General features: G+C 42.3%; 1 protein-coding gene across 1 annotated transcript; it reads left to right on the top strand.

Moving 5' to 3' along the window:
• The first annotated feature begins 54 nt into the window (after positions 1-54).
• On the top strand, positions 55-20,256 carry FKBP4 (FKBP prolyl isomerase 4). The gene is made up of 10 exons (XM_021549146.3): positions 55-160; positions 3,493-3,637; positions 4,854-4,996; positions 8,787-8,907; positions 9,479-9,635; positions 10,727-10,817; positions 11,143-11,226; positions 11,901-12,086; positions 12,615-12,854; positions 15,793-20,256. The coding sequence occupies exons 1-10, from the start codon at positions 77-79 to the stop codon at positions 15,889-15,891; spliced, it is 1,350 nt and encodes a 449-aa protein (XP_021404821.1). The 5' UTR covers positions 55-76; the 3' UTR covers positions 15,892-20,256.
• The last annotated feature ends 24 nt before the right edge of the window (positions 20,257-20,280 follow it).

Raw genomic sequence — 20,280 nt, 5'->3', positions numbered from 1 at the left:
GGCGCTGTTATCCCAGCCGCAGCAGCGAGCCCGCGAGGCGGCCCTTCTCTGCGCAGAGGTGGCAGCGGCAGGCGGCATGACGGCGGAGGAGATGAAAGCGGACGGGGCTCCCTTGGAAGGGGTGGACATCACTCCCAAGCAGGATGAGGGCGTCCTCAAGGTACTGGGCGGCTGTTCCCCATCCCCACCCTCGGCGCCAGCTCGGAGGGGTCCCCGCGCCGGCGGGGAGCGGAGCCATTCCTCCTGGCCTGCGAGCGAGGGCCCCCCGGGCGTACCGGGCCCATTGTGTGCCCCGCGGGGAAGGGGACGAGGCGGTCCCCGCGCATCCAGGCAGAGCTGGCGCAGCGCGGGCGATTAAACAACAGCGGCGGAGGGCGGGAGCGCGCCCCGGCTGCGCAAGCGCTTCCCGGCTGGCTGCGGGGGCTCCCCGCTCCTCCCGGGGCCAGCCGGGGCCCGGGCTGCCCGCCGGGAGAGCGCGGGGCCGCGGGGGAGCTGTGCGGCGAAAAGGCGATTCTCCCTGCGTTTGGGCTTTCCTCTGCCTTTAGGGGAAGATGCGGGAGGGGGAGGCGGGCCGGGCTCTCCGTCCGGCTCGCAGCGCGCGTTGTGAGGGTCCGGGTCCATCCCCGCCCCCCCAGCACGTGTCCGCGGCTGGGAATTAAAGATGGAGCCCCGGCAGGGCACGTGCGCCCGGTGCCCGTCCCCGCCGGGCCCGGCTGTGCCTCCCCGCAGCCGCCGGGCCCGGGGAGCGCGGCCCGGCCGCCCCTCGGAGCCGCCGGGCCCGGGGAGCGCGGCCCGGCCGCCCCTCGGTGCCGCCGGGCCGGCCCCGGCGCGGCCGCGGCGGAGCGGCTGCTCTCCTTTGTACTGGGGAGGCTGGCGATAAGGGCAGCGGGATTTATACCGTGAGGGGGAGTTGCGCCAACTTCCTCTGTCAGACGTTGCCTATTTCCATATCTCTAGAAACTTCCTTGGGCTCTGCTACAAACTTTAGCGATTATTTAGAAGCGTTATTCAACCGCAGTAAAATTTCGGAGTTACAGTGGTCAGGAGGAGAAAAGGTCACTACAGCAAAGGCGAAATCCTGGGTTTAACCTTTAGAGCCTTCTAAATTCTGGGTTCGTTAAGGAGGCGCTGTCTCCCGTTCAGGAGGGATATCAGGGAGCAGATTAAAGATACTGGCTGCTGTATTTCTGCTTTTCCATGTTTCCTGCTAGCATATTTAGGTGAGACTTTTTGGGTTTTGCACATCGTAAAGTATCAGGTCAGAGTTCTCATCTGCATGGCTGCCCGGGTCTCCCGCAGCCCAGATCCCTTGAGCATGGTAGAAGGGCACTGCAGGTCTGCCTGATTCATGCAGTACCTATTTTGTGATGATGGAAAAGCAGCAGGTGTTCTTTTGCGTTGTTTGGTTGTTTATTTTAAGAGGACAGGAGTATAAAACGCTAGCAAGCGAAGTGAGGTTGTGAAAATCACAAAAATTGAGATTGTGACATGATAAGTAAAATACCATAGAGGTCACAAAGTCCAGCCTTCATGGATTTTATTTTTACATAATTGTTGGAGTGCAAAATGCAGCTATTGAAATCAAGTGTCTAGCTCTGAACTAACCTGCACTAGTTTTGTACTGGCATTGTTGCAGTGATTCCAGAAATGTGTTTATTTGCTCATTAGCTGTATATCAGGATAGTATCCACAGTTTTTTATCTGATATTGCTGAATATACTTTCACAATTCCTAGAATAAGTAAATAAGTTTGGAAATAAACCATTTGAAATGCCATATGAACTGAAAAATCCTGTTTCTCCATCTGAAAAGAAAATCTAAACCTTACAGAAAATAGAATTGCCATATCCAGAAGTAAAACTTCAGTCTCTTAAAAATTAAACAAGTGCAAAAGAATACACTGTGTAAATAATGAAAATGAGATATTTGTTACTGTAGAATGCCTTGCTATGACATTACAATAATATGGCATTCAGTAAATTTTAGTAAATTTCCATTAAATGCAGTTAGTTTTTCAAAATCGCAGCAGACTGTCTGCTTTCAAGTGCTAGTTTGCATCTGCTTTATGCAGATTTGCAAATTGCATCTGCTAAGCAGGTTGCTTACCTGATTCATGTGTTTTTCTCATACTTCTCTATTTCCTTATCTCTGTGAGAGTGGTTGCTTGAACTTTTGCCTTCCTTGGGGAGACATCAATAGATTAGTTTTGTAATGCTAATAACTGCCGTGGTGCTGGTTCGGCGTTAAAGGGATGGTGTGCTGTGTGAGGTCAGGCATTCCTTTTTTCCTTAGAAAACAAGCGGCCAGGATTTTTTCTAGCTTTTTTTTGTGGGGGTACTTCTTGTTTTATGCTTTCAGTGAGGTGATTTCAGCTTGTTAGTCTGACAGAAGCTGTCGGTGGTGAAGCTTTGGTTTTGGATGGAGGGTCCTGGCATTTCACTTGGATAGTCAGTCGCAGGGATGGTGGGAGGTCAGGTGGGAGATTGACAGTGGTGGGTTGCAGGAAGCTGAAATTTGTGAAGGAGACTCCCAAAAGTCTGCCTCATTCAGTGAAAAACATGATTGATACAGAAACATGACATTTAAAGGAGGGATGTTTATCTTCTATAACAGAATGTTTTCCTGGTCTCCATGATGCAAGCAAATAGGGTCCTCCATTGGTCCCCTTTTGCCTGGCTAAGATAATGCAGAACTTTGGCTTAGGGATAGCTGGTTTCAATCTATATTGGGAAAAATTGAAAATTTAAATCTGAACTTGAGGAATCCTGTTATGGGCAAGGCCTCACATCCTAGCCTGTGAGATATGTCACTATTATTCTCTAATTTTATATAAGCTTCAAGTGAACACCAGAGAGATTGTCCCCACTTTCTGAATAGTCTAGGTTTATTTAATACTTGTTTTGCTGGGGAGCCCCCTGAGAAGAAAATTAAATCCTTGCAGCTGTATGTGAGACGAGGTTGCTGGCCATCCATGTCAGAATTGTGAGGAGACAAAATTATTGTGATAAATAATTTTCAGGTGTTACTCTGTAGGCTGATAGAACTAACATGGTTGGGGTGAGACACTGCTAACGTTCGTTATAATTTCAGATTGCATGTTGGAATAGATTTTTCATGGAAAGAACTACCTCTTTCTCTTGTTTAAGTGCTTTGCCTGGAGCACTGAACTCGGGTGTCATGATAGAGAGGTGATGAGGGAAGTACTTGAATAAAGAAGAAAAAATCCTGCCTAATGCAGAGATCTGTAAGCTGGTGACAACTGTTGCCTGTTAAATTCTTGTATCACAGCACAGCCATCTTGAGGTTCTGCATTTGCAGCACTGCTAATCTGCAGAAAGAACAGCCAGTCCATTTCCAGGTGACTGAAAGAAACCTGCAAATCCTTTGTCTGCTAAAGATGATAACATGCATATCTAGGTATTTGTGATTCATGTCCATTGGACAGACAGACTTGATTTCTGTGATGTTAATGCTAATTGCTGTTTTCCTCAGGTTGTCAAGAGAGAAGGCAGTGGGACAGAGTCTCCGATGATAGGTGATAAGGTGACCGTCCATTACACGGGGTGGCTTCTCGATGGCACAAAATTTGACTCCAGTCTGGACAGAAAAGACAAATTCTCATTTGACTTGGGGAAAGGTAATACCTTGTGTTTGGTGCTGATCAGTTTTGGTAATAATTGAGACAGGATTCCCTTGTGTGGCTTCTTTGCTTTTCAAAATTGCCACTTAAACTTCTTTTCAGAGTTTATTCTCTTAGAATGGTCCTGTCAGAATGTGAGATTTTTCTGAATGGGAGAACTGTGTAGCCCCTTAAACAGCCTGCTGAAGAATTCACAAGCCTCAGACAAAGCACTCCAGGGGAGCAAATCTGTCCTGAAATGTAGAGATAAATGGTAGTTAAATATCCTGAATATGCATTTTTTTTCCGGGGGGGGGGGAGAGGGGGACAGACCTCGTTTCAGGAGTGCTTAATTGTGACCAGATACTGGGACAGGGTACGCAGAGACAGCTGTCAGCTGTCTTATGATGAAACATACTCTCTTTTCTCAAAATTCTCAAGTTAACCCAAATATGAGTCTTTGAGCAGTGCATCTCTTCATTATCAAAATCTTTCGTTTTCTGAAAATTTGAGCATCATTGTTCCTGCAAATCTTATTACTTGATCTTGTATTCTTCCCTGGAAGTTCTTTACCTTCTACTTTTAAAAAATAGGTAATACCTCCTTTTAAAAAAGAGGTAAATTAATTGTACTGCAATTTGAGATGATATTAAGTGTACCTATTAATACAAGACTAATAGAAAGTGTGCTTGATGAGTCAAGAGGAGCAGCATTTAGGACAGCTTGAGTAAGAGAGGATTTTTTTAATACAGCTTTTCTCCCCTTTCAAAGGAGTGCTACTAATTTCTTTTCCCTTTCTGTTACAAATTTGTGTAACTTTTAGTTACCACTGGTGCTGTTCTTTGCCAGCTGATAAAGTATGAACAGAAAAGGCTGTTGGTTTGGATTGTTTTCAAAACAGGAGCAGGCAATCTCTCACCCTAAGGCCTTCCTCTCAGAAGAGTTTATTGTTACTTCCTCACACTTGGGACTGTGCCAAGCACTTCAATTGGTGTCTGTGTTCTATTATTCTATGAAAAGAGTTGTTACACCTGGATTGAAGAAATGTTTGGGCCAAATTTGGGTCCCTGGGAAACTTCAGAATTTGATTAGGCTTAAAACTGATATACATAAGTGAGAATGAGCACAAGTTCTCCAGTATTTCTGCTGCCATATCTTTTGTATACTAAAAGTGATGATGCTCAGTTTCAGCTGATCATGCCTTTCATGTGTGATTGGTGTTTGACTTGTACAGGTGAGGTGATCAAAGCATGGGACATTGCTGTGGCCACTATGAAGATTGGTGAAATCTGTCGGATTACGTGTAAACCAGAATATGCCTATGGCACAGCTGGGAGCCCCCCAAAGATACCTCCCAATGCTACACTGATTTTTGAGGTAAGTGAGGGATGGTCACTAAAACTGTATGCTTGAAAAAATGTGTGATGCAACTTCCTTTCAAAACAGGCTTGTTACATTTTCTAAGGAAAATAATATGGCTCGTTTTGGGTAGTGTGGACAAAATTTTAATCTGGCTGCCACTGTTCTGTAATGGTTTAGGTTCCGTTCTCTTTGAGTTTTTAAAACACTTGAATGATCTTCAGTGTTCAGTTGTAATTCTGCAGTTACTGAGTGATTTGCAGCAGTAAAGTGCAGGCTGGGAGGGCAGACTATTTCAGTGATAGACTGAAGTAGTTGAAATCTTTAATCCACTTCATAACATTCAGAGTAATGATATATTAAATGTTGTGAGGTTTTCAACAACGGGAAGAGCAATTAATGCCCTCAATAATACGTTTTTTATACATACTTGTGTTTTCTTTACAACATTAACATTACCTCTTACGAGCTCTTTCAGGGAGAAAAGAGGTAATTGCCCCATGTAAACTGCTGGAATACAATATTTAAACAGCCCTGCAATTACAAACTCTTTTCTGTAGAGCTGAGCTTTTCAGTCAGCCTTAAAGCACCATAAAACCAGTTTGGATTCAGGTTGCTGGTTCATTACCAAAGTCTCTGTGCATCCAGGCTACACTGATCAATCTTGTCCCCTTAGATGAAGTCCTGTGCACTCAGTGCCTGTGACAGACTCAGCAGTCTTGAGTTTGGCAGCTGGGTAACCCAGTTTGACAGCTCACATGGCCAGCTGCTCTCCTGGAGATGAGCTGCATGTCTTGGTAAGCATGGAGCCAGTTATCCTTGGTGTCTCTGAGCCTCACCAGGAGAGGAGAGAATTTATTTCCTACTGATCTCAAAAGTAATTTTCCTATACATCTTCCCCCTCCTTTCCCAAAGGGGGTGGAAACAGCAGCTGTCTCTTGTGTATTATTTCAGAAGTGAGAATGGTTACTCAGAATGCTGAGACTTGTATTTGATTTTTCCATGTAGGGTGACATAAAAGCTGTTTCTGGAGCATACCCTGACAGTCTCAACAGGGATTGGAGGGAATGTATTTTTCTTACTGCTGAAATAGTTCAATTTGCTAACAATTGCTTCAAAATAAATTCTACCTGAGAGAAGGCAAACTCTTTTCTTAAGTATAATCTAAAAAATTTATTTTCCCTAAAGCACTTAATCAGTGGAATGGAATCCTACAATTGAGGGCATAAGGAAAGCTTTAAAACTGATGAATCTCTGAGACTGAATGTTTTATATAATATCTGAAAAAGGTGAAAATAACTCATGGAGTTACTCAAAGACCGAAAGTCTGTTTTGGTTTTATTGGAAACAATGAGCATCTGTTACGGGTAAATTATACATAGAGTCATTTAGGTTGGAAAAAAAACCTTCAAGACCATTGAGTCCAAGCATAAATCTGACACTGCCAAGTCCATCACTAAACCATTAACCCAACCCAGTGCCACATCTACACCTAAATACCTCCGGGGAGGGTACTCACCCACTTCCCTGGGCAGCCTGTTCTAATGCTAATATCCATTCTAAACCTCCCCTGGTGCACCTTGAGGCCATTTTTTATTGTTCTGTGACTTTTTACTTGAAAGAAGGGACTGACCCCATCTGGCAACAGCTTCCTTTCAGGGAGTTGTAGAAAGTGAGAAGGTTCCCCCCAAGACCCCTCTTTCTCTCCAGGCTAAACACCTCCAGCTTTCTCAAGCAACTCCTCATGGGACTTGTGCTCCAGACCCTTCACCAGCTCTGTTGCCCTTCTCTGCACATACTCCAGTCCTTCCTGAACTGAAAGGCCCAAAATTGAAGACAGGATTTTAGGTGTCTAGTACAGGGTGACCATCACTGCCCTGATCCTCTTGGCCACACCATTGCTAATACAGGCCAGGTGCCATTTGCCTTAACATAATCGGATATTGAATTTGCTTTGCATTTGGATAGTATCTTTGCATTTCTTGTTAATTTTTTTCACCATGGACTTCTGAGTAATAGGATGAAAGATACATTCTGTGTGGAAGGATTAAAAAAATATTGCTAGCAGGTAGTGCTCACTAAGGAATGGTAGCTTACTCATTTTGAGTACATCAGAATTAATACCATTATTTCTGAAAAATAGTATCATGTAGAGCTGTTCATAAACAGCATTTTCTTACATAGAAATCTGACATTATTCATGGCTTAGTTGTATTGGATCAAACTACACATGTTGGAGTGCTGCGTGCTTCTTTGCAAGTGATACCAGGTGTAATGAGGGCTGAGCTGATGATTGAAATGCAAGCTAAAAGCTCCAGGCCTTCTATCGTGGCAGCACAATGGGGCATTCTTAGGGGCTTAGCACTACTACAGAGGATGCATGTGGACAGCAGAAAGCAGAGAAGCTTTCATTGTCCTTCAAGAAGAGGTAATACCTAACATTGGGATAACTAAAAGCATGAACTGCAAGATGGGATTTGGTCCATCAGGCTACTCCTGAGTCAGTCCCATGCGGTCACCCAGGTTATTCACTTTGCACTGGACTTTCCTTGATGCTGCTAGTCTGGCCCCCTCCATTTTCTGGGTATGCATTTAGGTAAAAGAAGTGTTTCATTCATGAGTCGTGATATCCCCTAATGCCTGGCCGAGCAGTTATGTTGAAGGGAAGAGCGGGGAGAAAGAAAAGGACCAAAGCTGCCTGTGATGATTTTGTGCTTCCCTAACAAAATAGCCTGGGGCTCACTGGCTGCAGCAAGTCAGCAGTGCTGGGTGTGTCTTGATCCGGGGTGTGGGTTGAAACTTAAAAAACTTTCCCAATTTTATTAGGTTAAAGTAGTTTCTGGCTAGTATGACTTCCAAGCAGCTAAAGTCTCTTGAAGTTTCCACTCTTTTAGTTTTACCTAGGATTACTTTTTATTACTTAACACAGTCTCAGCAGGGTTCTTTTGCAAGTGCCTATCCCCATTTCAAAATTTTGTACAGGTTGCTTTACAAAAGACACTCTAGAACTTACATGAAGATATTTTGTACTTGTGTCATCACATCAGCATTTCTTTATGACAAGTAATAATGCATGTCTTAGAATTTGGAAGGTCTTTTCTTTTTTGATCTGGTGGTGGTTTTCATTTTTTTTTTTCCCTCGTGATTACTTTTACTGAGCAATATAAACAGCTAGATTATTTCATAGAATAGTATTGTTTAGGCTGGGGGGAATAAAAGGGGGAGGTACACACCTGTAATGTCATCAGTAGGATGTTCAGGAATTATTATTTTTCAGACTGAAAAGAAAGACCAGAATATTATTTGTTACTAGGTATCAATTAAAATAAAAAGTGGAAGTACTGGTGGATATTAAGTTCCTTTTGCATTCCAGTTGTCTTAAGTTCAGTGTCAGGATCCTCCACAGCATTTTTTTTGAAGGGGTAGTCTAAATAATGCTGATTATAATGGCTTGCTTTTTTGTGCTTAGGAATAGTTTTCACTATTGTTTTACTCAAAAATTTGATATGATTTTTTTTCTTCACCTCATAGCAGCAATGACAAATACCTTTTGTAACTAGACTGTTTTTCTATGTCATCATGGTACTCCCACTTGAAACTGTGATTTACATTTACTTGTGAGAGCATGGGAAGATTCAGAGATTCAGACTGGATGCCTGTCTCCTACATTAAACACTAGCTCTTAAAAATCCTAAACAGTTTGTTGCAGTAGTGAGTTTAAAGTTTTGAAGATTTCTGGAGAATAAGTGCTGTGAGTTACTAAATTGGTCTAATGAGAATAAATGCAAGGCTTTTCTTCCCTCCACAGATTGAACTTTTTGAGTTCAAGGGGGAGGACCTCACTGATGAAGAAGATGGTGGCATCATCCGAAGAATCCGTAAAAAAGGGGAGGGCTACTCCAGGCCCAATGAGGATGCACTTGTAGAGAGTAAGTGTGTTGTTACACAAATAGTGAATAGATTTGCAGTGAGGGATGGCAGAACCTTTTCACAATCTACAGCTGCATGTCCTGAGGGAGAGGAATATGTGGCTTCTCTTTTCTGTACCAAGTAACTTAACAACCTAGAGTAAGCTTTCCTTCTCCTGTTTCTAGCAAGGTTTACATTTTCCAGCAGCAACTGTGTTTTCTGGTGATAGTGAATCTGTTGAAATGCTTATCTGATCACAAAAGGTGATTGAGTCTCATAAAGTATTTCCATGTGCTGTGGAACAAAAGGGGAAGTCATTCTGGCACTTGCTAGAGTGGCAAGAACAAATACTTAAAATGAACAACAAAAAAGGGGCTGTTAAACTGAAAGCAGAAATTCTGTTTGCTGCCAGTCGCTGCCATGCCATAAGTAGCTGCTAAAGGATAAAAGACTCTTCAGAAGGAGGTTTTGGCACTTGGGTGTGTGCTGCATACCTGTATAGAACTCCCTGTGCACTCCTGGGTACCTGCCCACTGCCATTCATAGATAGCTTCTGATTTCTCTCTCTGTTGTTCTGGTTTTTGTTACCAGTCCAGTTTGAAGGCCGACACGGAGATCGTGTTTTTGACAAGCGGGAATTGCGGTTTGAGATAGGAGAAGGTGAAAACTTCGATATTCCTCATGGTCTGGAGAAAGCAATTCAAAAAATGGAGAAATCAGAGGAATCTGTGTTCTATCTCAAGCCTAGGTATGCTGTTTCTGGTGTTTGATACAGGAAGGGCTTATACTTACATTATATTATATGTAATCATCTGGCAAGAAAGAAATACTTTGTTTTAATGCCTTTCAGCTTTTTTGGGTGCTGTGGTAAAAACTTGAATCAATCCCAAAAACTGATGCACGAGAAGTATCGTGCTTTGCCACTTCATAGTGAAGCAGTAGCAGTCCAGAAAAATTTTACTTCAATCTCTGTAATGTTTACTTCTGAATATTAAAAAAAAAAAGTTGTTCTCTAACTTAGATTTTTGTGATTCTTCTTCATGACTGATTACTGTAAAACAGTCCATATGTAGACTTGGATATAGGCAGAATTTTCTCTTTACAGTGAGAACATATCTGAAACAAGTGGAGTTGCACAGATTGTTTTCATTAAACTTTAATTTATTTCAGTTTTTATTGAGATTTTTTTTTTTAACTGTAACTCAGCCTGATGGGAGCAGAAAAGGAAAGCAATCTGATCTAGAGGGTTTTCCTGCTAATATGCAGCTCTTACTGGAGTTGCATTGCAGTACCTTTCTGTAGGCATTTCCTGTTTACCAGCTGGTTAGCAGTGTGTTAAGTGTACAGCTGCTCATCTAATCCTGGTATTTATTCTCTTTGAATAAGAATACTTTTACTCTTTGAATAAGAATACTGCTTTTCTAAGAATAGACCTAAAATACAGGTGCTCTGAATGCAACACTCAGTTTCAGACATGAATATTAAATATGATAGTTGTAATTTGAAAGTTGGTTGTTTTGGTTTGCCTTTTTTTTGGTGAAAGGATTACTTACTTTTCCTTAAAGTAAACTAAAACACTAATAAAAGAGTAGGAGCTGCTGAAAGATGAATGAAGTCAATACTAGGTTTCTCTTACTTTCTTCTACCTTGTATTTGCTAATTTTAGAGTTGTACATAGAATTCTTCAAATCTTTGTCTTGTAATAATAATTTATGTGCATCCCAAATTTGCATGAGGTTTTTGTCTCCATCTTCCTATATAGCAAATACAGCTGGATGGATAGTTTTGAACTCTCTTCTTTATAATTTTAGTTTCTCCTTTCCCACCCCCATTTTACAGCTATGGTTTTGGAAGTGCTGGGAATGAGAAATTTAAGATCCCTCCAGATGCAGAGCTGCAGTATGAAGTGAAACTCAAAAGCTTTGAAAAGGTGAGAGCAAGAGATGAAATTCTGAAGAGGTCTGTGACTGGGGGAAGAAGTGGGAATACAGCTTAAGCAATGACAATGGAATCCTTGAATGGTGATGTGGAACAAGGAGGCCACTGTTGCCAGAGATGATGGTGACATGCTGGGAGCTCTTGGCTGAAATGGTCCTTATTTTTCCTGTATCCCTGTCACCATCTCTCATGCTCTGGGTTGGTTTCCATTAGCAGGGCAAAGCTCTTCAGCCATACTATTAGTAGGAAACAATATAGCTACTTGATTTCCCTGGAAGTTGTATTGAAGTTGACTGGAACTGTTCCTGTTTGGGTAGGCTAAGGAGTCCTGGGAAATGAACACGGATGAGAAGCTGGAACAGAGCTGCATTGTGAAGGAGAGAGGCACTCAGTACTTCAAGGTAAGATACAGTCTCCAAGTAATAATAGCATTTCTTAGTCCATGTCATGAATTGATAATGATGTTTACAGCTTCTGTGATTTCTGAGTGGTGTTCATGGTATTATGTGAGATTTTATAAGGAGAACTGGAGGACAATGTTTTTTTTTTAAAAAAAGAAACTTGGTTGGATTATCCAAAGAACTAACTCAGCAGTGAGCTTTCTGTTAGAGCTGTTTGCTATATCTGTAGATTACACTGTGGGGTGCACAGTATTTCAGTTCCTGCTGTGGGATAGTGCTACGAGTCAACAAAATTCATTTGGGTAGACATGTGTTGAGAAGCTGTTTAAAACAATTTCAGTAGTTAAAGGAAGAGTTTCCTATTATCTTTGTATTGTGTTTTGAGAATGCCCCATCTTCCCTTATTTTTGCATCAAAAGTTGAATATAAAGGTAGGAGTTCAGTGAAGTATCAATGCTGGCATATACCCCTAGCTCTAGTGGGGAACCAGTTAAGTATTCCTAAAGATTTTATGATCCTGTGCAGGAATGGCTCTCAGAAGTATTTTTGATGATGTTACTTTTTAATCAGATGGGGTTTTTTTAGATGTATTGCTCAAGGCAGGCAAAAGGCACAAGAGAGAGATAAAAGTCTGTGATGAGCTATAATTGATAATTGAACTGCTTTGTTTACAGGAGGGGAAATACAAGCGGGCAGCATTACAGTATAAGAAGATTGTGTCATGGCTGGAGCACGAGTCAGGACTCTCCGAGGAGGAGGAATCAAAAGCCAAGAGCCTGAGGCTTGCTGCCCACCTTAACTTAGCTATGTGCCATCTCAAGCTCAAGGAATACTCCCAGGCTTTGGAGAACTGCAACAAGGTAGTAGGAGTTCATTTATTAAACTGCACAAGCAGTCTGATAGTTTGTCTTGCTTTAAACATTTTAGGGACAACAGACCAATGCAGTGTTTAGTCTTTCTTACCAGATGGCATTTGAGTAGTACTAAATTTTTAATGCAATAAAAATATCCAACAGACTATTTTCATAATTAGTGCCCTTTGAACATCTTTTACTAACTTGCTGCTACACTGAGAATATGCAAGTATTTAGAAATAAGAAACACTTGAGATGTGTTAAAGGTAGTTATGTTGGCAAAGGCCTTTCAAAGAGCAGGATTACTTTCTGACTAAATCTTAGACTTGCTGGTTCTCTTCTCAAATAGCCTACTATATTCATTCCTCTTTATACTTCTACTGTATTCCACTGACTTTATTAGTAAGCCCTGACAAGACTCATAAGGCTACATCAGAAGGTACAGTTCCTAGCAGTTGCTGGTGTTCTGACTACATATCATTTTTATAAAAGAAAAATAATTACTGAATGTGGTTTTGGTTTTTTTGAATGCAGGCACTCGAATTGGATAGCAACAATGAAAAAGGCCTTTTCCGGCGTGGAGAAGCTCACTTGGCTGTCAATGACTTTGAGTTGGCCCGAGCAGATTTCCAGAAAGTGATACAGCTTTATCCAAGTAACAAAGCTGCTAAAGTGCAACTGGTGACTTGTCAGCAAAAAATACGGGAGCAGCATGAGAAGGAGAAAAAGATGTATGCCAACATGTTCCAAAGGCTGGCAGACAAAGACTTAAAGGTAAGTAACACTACTCTGAACATTACAGGAGGTGGTGTCATGTGTTACACGAGGAACAGTGGTTTAGGTACTCAGTTTGCTTCTTATTACAGATAATTACAGCAGGAGAACACTCAAGTAGTCTACTTTGGGGAGCAAGGATGGAATTCAAAATACAGTCAAAATTATTGGGCCATCTTGCTTGAACAGGAAAACCAGCAGTATCTACCATTGCAGAGAAAGCTTTCACCTATTTCAACTGAATTTGCTACAGACCAGTGTTAATCAGAAGGCAGTTGAAGTGATGAGATAGATGTAAACGCAGCAATGTTCTAGAAGTGGAGAAAGCACTTACTCCTCTAGAGCCTGTTGTAAAGAGCAGGCTGTTCTGGTGCCTGGGGTACCCATCTAGTGAGAAATTGTGTCTGTCATACAGAGGGTGCTGAGCTCCATCTTGCTTCTCATGTAGACGTTAGGATGCGGTTGATGGTCTTCATTACAGATATCACACAGATTGTGAAATGTCAGAAGATGGATTATTCTGCTGTATGAATGGTTTTCCTAATAAGCTTTCACTAGAATTTTAGTAAATACTGGTTCAGTTAATATTGGCAGTATGTGAATACAGGTTATAACAAGATTGTATTAGCTACCAAGAAATATTTCAGGTTACTGGTGGGAATCATATATCCTAAGAAAACCTTCTGGTTCTTTTCCTTAAATCTGATGGTCTAGAAGGACATGATGGACCTGTAACTTCTCAGACAACTCTGGGATTTATGTCAGACTCATAAATTTCCTCAGTAACAGTGGGGAGTACAGAAGCTTGTATCTTGGGAGGTTATTTTCACCTTTCCATAATATGCATGAAGAACATAAAGAATTACCAGATATTGGTACATTAATCTCCTTTGGTTAACTGTGTAATTCAGTCTTTCCAGATGCATGATGTCCTCAGATGAGTGTATCCTGACAGTTCAGCCATTTCAGACTGTCAGTTGACAATTTCCTACATGAAATAACTTCACTCTGTCTCTTCTCTTTTTGGCTAAGGCAGCTTGATGTCAACAGTCCTTGTGTATTGGAGCTTAGAAGAAAGTATTCTGTCCTTCTAGACACAGTGATGTAAAGTAACACAGTATGTTAATTTTGGTAGGCTTTAATAAAAAAATCGCAAGAATATAAAGATACAGCAACTAAAGTAGAATTATTTCACAGTTAGGCATCTTCACTTCTGAAATGGCAGGATGTAGTTGCCAGCTGTCTGGCTCTGTTGTGAAGGATCCTTTCAGCTAGCACAGCTGCTGGGAATCTGGCTTCCTCCACTAGGTGTGGGATACAGCAAGATCTGTTAATAGGAAGAGTGGATTGCTGAAACAAGCTATACCCACTAAAACTTTAAAAGCCTTGAGCTTTCTTCAACTCCTAAGACACATAATTGGTAGAGTAATATTTTTTGCAAAAGGTAGACTCATAGTCTTTGCACTGCAGACTGTTTGGATGTTGGAAAAACATGGCACTTAGTCCCAGTTTCCCTATCTGCTTGGGATAGCATCAGTTTAAAGTTGTAGAATCCTTTAGGTTGGACTCCAGCAAAATGTAAATGAAAGATTATTGTTTGGCATCTAACACTGGACACAGGATTTGAGGTATGGCCTCACCATAGTACAAGAGGACAATCCTTGCCCTGATCCTGCTGGACACACTATTGCTGATACAGGCCTGTATGCCGCTGGCCTGGTGAATTCTTCCCAACAAGTTAGATGATCTTGGGAATGTGCAGTGTGCTGGGCTTTTTCCTCTGAGCCATCTGGCCTGCCTTAAATGGATATGGTCTTATATGAAATGGGATTGATAGAACTATAAACTGTAAAGGATGCTTACTCCTTGGGCCAGTCTTGAGGTAGTTTTCTTTCAAGAAAAGCTTGTTTTCCTCTTACTGCATGTATAATGTTGCTTTACTCTAGCCCCAACAGTTTCTGTTAGTGGTGGTGTAGTAGAAGTTCAAAGTTCTGGAGAAGAGAGTTTGTTTACTAAATGTCTTCTGATTGCTTGAAGATAGCTTGGACTGCAGTTCTGATGTTCCTGGCACAGACTGTTAAATTCAACAGCCACTCTTGCATCAGTAGTTTGTTTCATTAATTTGAAAAGTTCACATATGTAAAGTGTGAATTTTTAAATATTAGTATGTTTATCACCTTACCTTAAACCCAGGATTGGTAGCTAACAGATTTTCTGTGGAGAGAAGACTTAACTCTTGGAATGCTTCTAAAGATGAAAAATCTATCTTTCATGCATGAATGTTCTTTTAAATGTGGGTTTGTGTTGCAGCCAACTTGGTGTAAGATTTTAAGGATTCTACCCCTTTCCCCCCACCCCCATTCTGCTCTCCTAGCATTGCATGCTTAAGACTTTTCTTGGTTTTGTCTGGTTCTCATTTAAGAACTTCATAAAACAGATGGCTCAAGATTCTGGGCTGACTGGTAGAATAGCAATTTCATTGCACTAGGTTTTGAGATGAGCAAGCCAAGATAATTGTTGTCCAACAGAGATACTTACGCTAAGTGCAAGTGTGCCTCACACAAGTTGGGTCAGGGTAGGCCATGGGAATGGCTGAAAGTTTATGACATTAGTATTTGAGCAGGGCAAAAGCAGTTCCTGCAGAAGCTTGATAAATGAATTTCAGTTTAAAGACTTCTAAGAAATTGTTGTGTGGCAAGTGTGTGCAAGCCACATTAAGAATCATAACCACCAATACCAGTATTATATTTTAGCCTCCTCTCACTGCTTCTGGTTTCTTAGATGCATGAAAATTTTTGGTTTCTTTTGGCTGAAGATCCTAATATCTTAATTCAGTCTGGCAGGGTAGACAAGCTTTCCAAGTAATAAGAATCAAACAGTGTTTGTGCTAGCAATTTTGTATAACATATTAATATATTTTCTTTGTCTCTCTATTTAGTCATCTGCTACTCTTCAGACAAGCCACACTGAAGATGCAGAAATGAAAGACGCGCAGAATGGAGTTGAAGATAAATCAGAAGTTGAAGCAGAAGCATAAGAAAACCCCTATTCCATTAGTTTTGTAAATGAAAGAATTTCCAGTGAATTAGACCTTTATTTTTCTACCTGGTTGGATAGTGGCTTCAAGGGAGCAGAGGCTGAAGCCACCATGCCACAGTCAGTTACAGCTTTATGTGGCTGTTTAAGAAGCTGAGTGGCAGCATAAATCTGGTTTAATCCTAGTGACTTTATTTATTCATTCAGCCTCTGTTACTATTTGGGTTCTGTCTGGATTTACTCTGCTTGGTTTATTTGCATTTTCTTAGAATCATAGAATGGCTTGAGTTGGAAGGGACCTCAAAGATCTTGTTCCACCCCCACCCCGCCCCCCACCATGGACAGGGACACCCTTCACTAGACCAGATTGCTCAGAGTTCCATCCAGCCTGGTCTGGGATATTTCCGGGGATGGAGCATCTACAGCTTCTCTGGGCAGCCTGTTCCAGTGCCTCACCACCCTCAGAATAGAGAATTTCATTCTAATATGTAATTTTAACCTGGCCTCTTTCAGTTTGAAGCCACCCACCTTTGTGCTGTCACTACTTGCCCTTGTAAATAGTCTCTCTCCATGTTTCTTGTAGGTTCCCTTTAAGGTACTGGAAGGCCACAGTTTGGTCACCCCAAAGCCTTCTTTTTTCCAGGCTGAACAATTCCAGTTTTCTCAGCCTTGTCTCATAGGGAAAGATGCTTCATCCCTCTGATCATCTTGGTAGGCCTCCTGGACTTGCTCCAAAAGGTCGATGTCCTTCCTGTGTTGGGGACCCCAGAGGGGTGTTCCAGCTGGGGTCTCATCAGAGTAGGGTCAAAATCCTCTCCCTCCCCTGCTGCCCACGCTGCTTTGGATGCAGCCCAGGTTACAATTGGCTTCTGGGCTGTGAGTGCACATTGCCAGCTCATGTCCAGCCTCTCATCCAACAGCAGTCCCAAATCCTTGGCAGAGCTGCTCTGGATCTGTTCATCCCCCAGCCTTTATTGGCACCAGGGGTTGCCCCAGCCCAGGCACAGCACCTTGCACTTGGCCTTATTGAAGCCTCATGAGTTTCACAGGGGCCCACTTCTGAGGCTGGTCCAGGTTGCTCTGGGTGCCATTCTGTCCTTCAAGTGTGTCAAGGGGGCTGCTCAGCTTGGTGTCACATGCAGATTTGCTGAGGGTGCACACTACCCCTTCATCCATGTCATGAATGAAGATGATGGTAACACTGGTCCCAGTATGGACCCTTTAGGGACACCACTTGTCACTGGTGTCCATTGGGATGCTGAGCTGTTGACCACTAGCCTGTAGATGTGACCATGAGTGTTGGGGAAGATGAAATAGGAAAGCCTTATATATATAATTGCCTGGCAAAAGACTTAGAAAATACAGAGATTGAGATGGTAACACGTTTTGAGATACCAGACCTTAGTTACTGAACAACTAGAAAACAACAGTACATCCAGGATTAAGACAATCCCCCCTTCTGGTTGAACAATGCCCTTACCTACAGATAGGCCCAAAGGTTAAATTGAATGTTCTGTCTTACCCCCAATGTATGGTTCATCCCACATCTGTAACCCTCCCCTGAAGCATCTGGTATCTGTGACCCCATTGGCCTAAGTCTTGTTCCAGCCCACCTTGAAGACCCCTGATACGGAGTCCCTGAGGAGCCAGACGCTCTCTTGGAACATCCTCTCCCTCTTGGGATCCTCTCTTATCTCCCTCTACCCCTTGCCTCTCCCTTCCCCCACTCCCTAGGGCCTGCCACGTGTCGCGTCTGGTGACTCCAAGCAGGGCCTTTCACCCTCTCTAATAAACCATATATTCTAAGAGCAGCCTTCAGAGATCTCTCATCTCCATTCATTCCAACTGTCCTGGAGTCCAGCGTCCTTACACATGCAACCAATTTCTGCATCCATCTCTGTCCAATTTAGAGAGAAGGATGTTGTGGGGAACTGTGTCTAAGGCAGAAAATTACAGAAATGAAGGTAAATGACACCTGTAGTCCTTCCTCGTCCACTGGTGGAGTCCCTCCATCATTGAAGGCCACTAGGCTGCTCAGATGGGACTTGTCCTTGGTGAAGCCTTGCTGGCTGTCCCTGGTCACGTCCCTGTCCTCCATGTGCCTTAGCATAGCATCCAGGAGGATCTGTTCCATGATCTTCCCAGGCACAGAGCTGAGGCTGACAGGTCACTAGTCCCTGTTTTGTCATCGGTGTTTTTCTTTCTGGTTCTGCCTTACTTTAATCCCAGGTTCTGCTTTCTACATTTAATTTCCTCAATTTGCTTCAAGTAATCAGCTTTTCTCAGGAGTCCTCATGTGAAACTTAAGAACAAATTTGTGCTCCCAGTTCTGCCTTGGGATTGCCCTCTTCTCCCCCTGTTCAGTAGGGAGTCCCTTCCATTAAGTATTGTAGCCTTTCTTGTATGCCTCCTCTTTGCAAATTGCTGAAAGGTGAAGACTATGAAGTCACAGCTTAAGTAATAAAGCTCCAATTAAACTCAAGAAAACTCAACTTTTCGTGGGTTTTTATTGGAATTTGCACAGAATTGAGAGAATATACTGTCCTTTGGTCAGTGTTATCTTGTCCACATAGCCAATGTCCTGATTATTTTTTTTATATTGTTTGTTCATTACCATAGCAAATTCCCACAATATTTGATACAGTATTTACCCATATATATTCAAAAGGGAAAAATTAAGTTGCTGGAAACTGCATAAAGCAAGTCTGTAACCTATACATAGAGGTTGTTATATGTTCATATTGCTACCTTCCTCTTCACTCCACTACAATGTAAAACTGGACCAGAGGGGGGAAAAAACCCAAACCAATACATCTGAGAGTGACTGGCTTTGAAGTGATAATGGCTTACATATTGCAAATACTTTTAATGAACTACAGACTCCTGAGTGAGTCTAACGTCTGCTTACCCAGATTTCACAAGAAAGCTATTACTCAGTATTCTGCTTCTTTCTGCAGTTTGTGTGTCTTGTTTGGGGGTGGGTGTGCTTTTGAATTTTGTCGGGGCTTTTGGTTGGGGTGGGCTTTTTTTGTCTGAAGGCATGGAACATAGTACTCAAACTCAATTGTTGTTTATCCTATTATGTGGTGTTTAATTCAGCAACTCCAGTGTCCTGTTTAGAGACAGGGGCAGAAGGGGCAATCTTTTTTGCCTGCTCTGCAGAAGAAAGGTAGAAAATCTGTTTCAGATTAAAATAAATTGACTTTTTCATGTTGAGAAAGATGTCCTTGCATGGCATGACACGGGCTGGAATTTGTGTTTATATTGCAGAGAGCATCCCTGTTTTTAACATGTAATACAATGTGAATTCCTGGTTTCCTTTGGTGAAACAGAAGTACTGTGTAAGCACTTAAACTCGTGGGGTCTGGGGGAGTGCCAGCACCTTTCCTGCAGCAGTGCCAGCCCAGTGTGGGTCCTGGAACTGTCACCAGACAAGGGCTGCTTGGAGTGCTGCCCTGCCCGAGACACCAAATTGAGCACCTGCTGCTGGCTTGGAGCTTGGTTAGAGAGCTGGGAGCTGCAGTGCTCTTAATCTCATGCGGTGTGTGGGATAGGACAGAGGTAAAAGAGATACTTGGGAGGTCACTACACTTAAGGAAATGCTGATTTCTTTTGCCTAATAAAGCCTTAGGGTTGCCAGGTAATGGAGGTGATTTTCATGAGCTCTGACTATAGTAACAGCCCTATGTATGTGAAAAATTTATACCAAAGCACTACCCCCTCTTGTGGGAAACAACACTGTGAATGTCAGCTGGGGTTAGAAGAGGGGATTTATAGACCTAGAAAAACAGTTGAAGGGGACAGGAATGCCAAGCCAGAGTACTTATTCTTCACCAAGTAAATACCTTGATTTGTTGCTAATTATTCCTGGAAATACAAGCCTCTGTGGCTGAAACTTTTTGCTGCTAAAGCATAGGGCCAAGTCCTAATGATAATTTTCTAATTGTTGAACAGCAGTTTTCAAAATCTACAGGCATGATAGTTGTACATGTTTCTGAAAGCAAAAAGTGATTTCTGTGGCACATCTAAAAAAAGTCTAGTCAATGGTGCATCTGTTGTTAAGTGTGAGCAGTCTTGAAAGTACCACTGTGCCCTTGTTGTTACTACATAAACTATGAATTGTTTGAGAATGTAAGTCTGTTAAGGACGCTAAACATGCCCAGTTCAGGCAGCTGAGCGGATTTTCCGTGCTGTCTTTAAAAGTGGCTCTGGTTGCCGTCAGAAGGTGTCAATACTGGTATTTGTGAGTGAGGTCATGCATGTAAACTTCAACTATAAACTTCGTTATGTATGTCCTTATAGAGGAACGAAAAAAACCAAACAATGCTTAAAATAAACAGTTACAGTCCTGACTTTGTAATCCTCACCCGTGTGTGTGCGTGTGTGATCC

The sequence above is a fragment of the Lonchura striata genome, chromosome 2 (assembly GCF_046129695.1).
Source record: "Lonchura striata isolate bLonStr1 chromosome 2, bLonStr1.mat, whole genome shotgun sequence".
NCBI classification, from domain to species: Eukaryota; Metazoa; Chordata; class Aves; order Passeriformes; family Estrildidae; genus Lonchura; species Lonchura striata.
The sequence above is the reverse complement of the archived record's forward strand: the minus strand, read 5'-3'. Positions and strand labels throughout refer to the sequence as shown.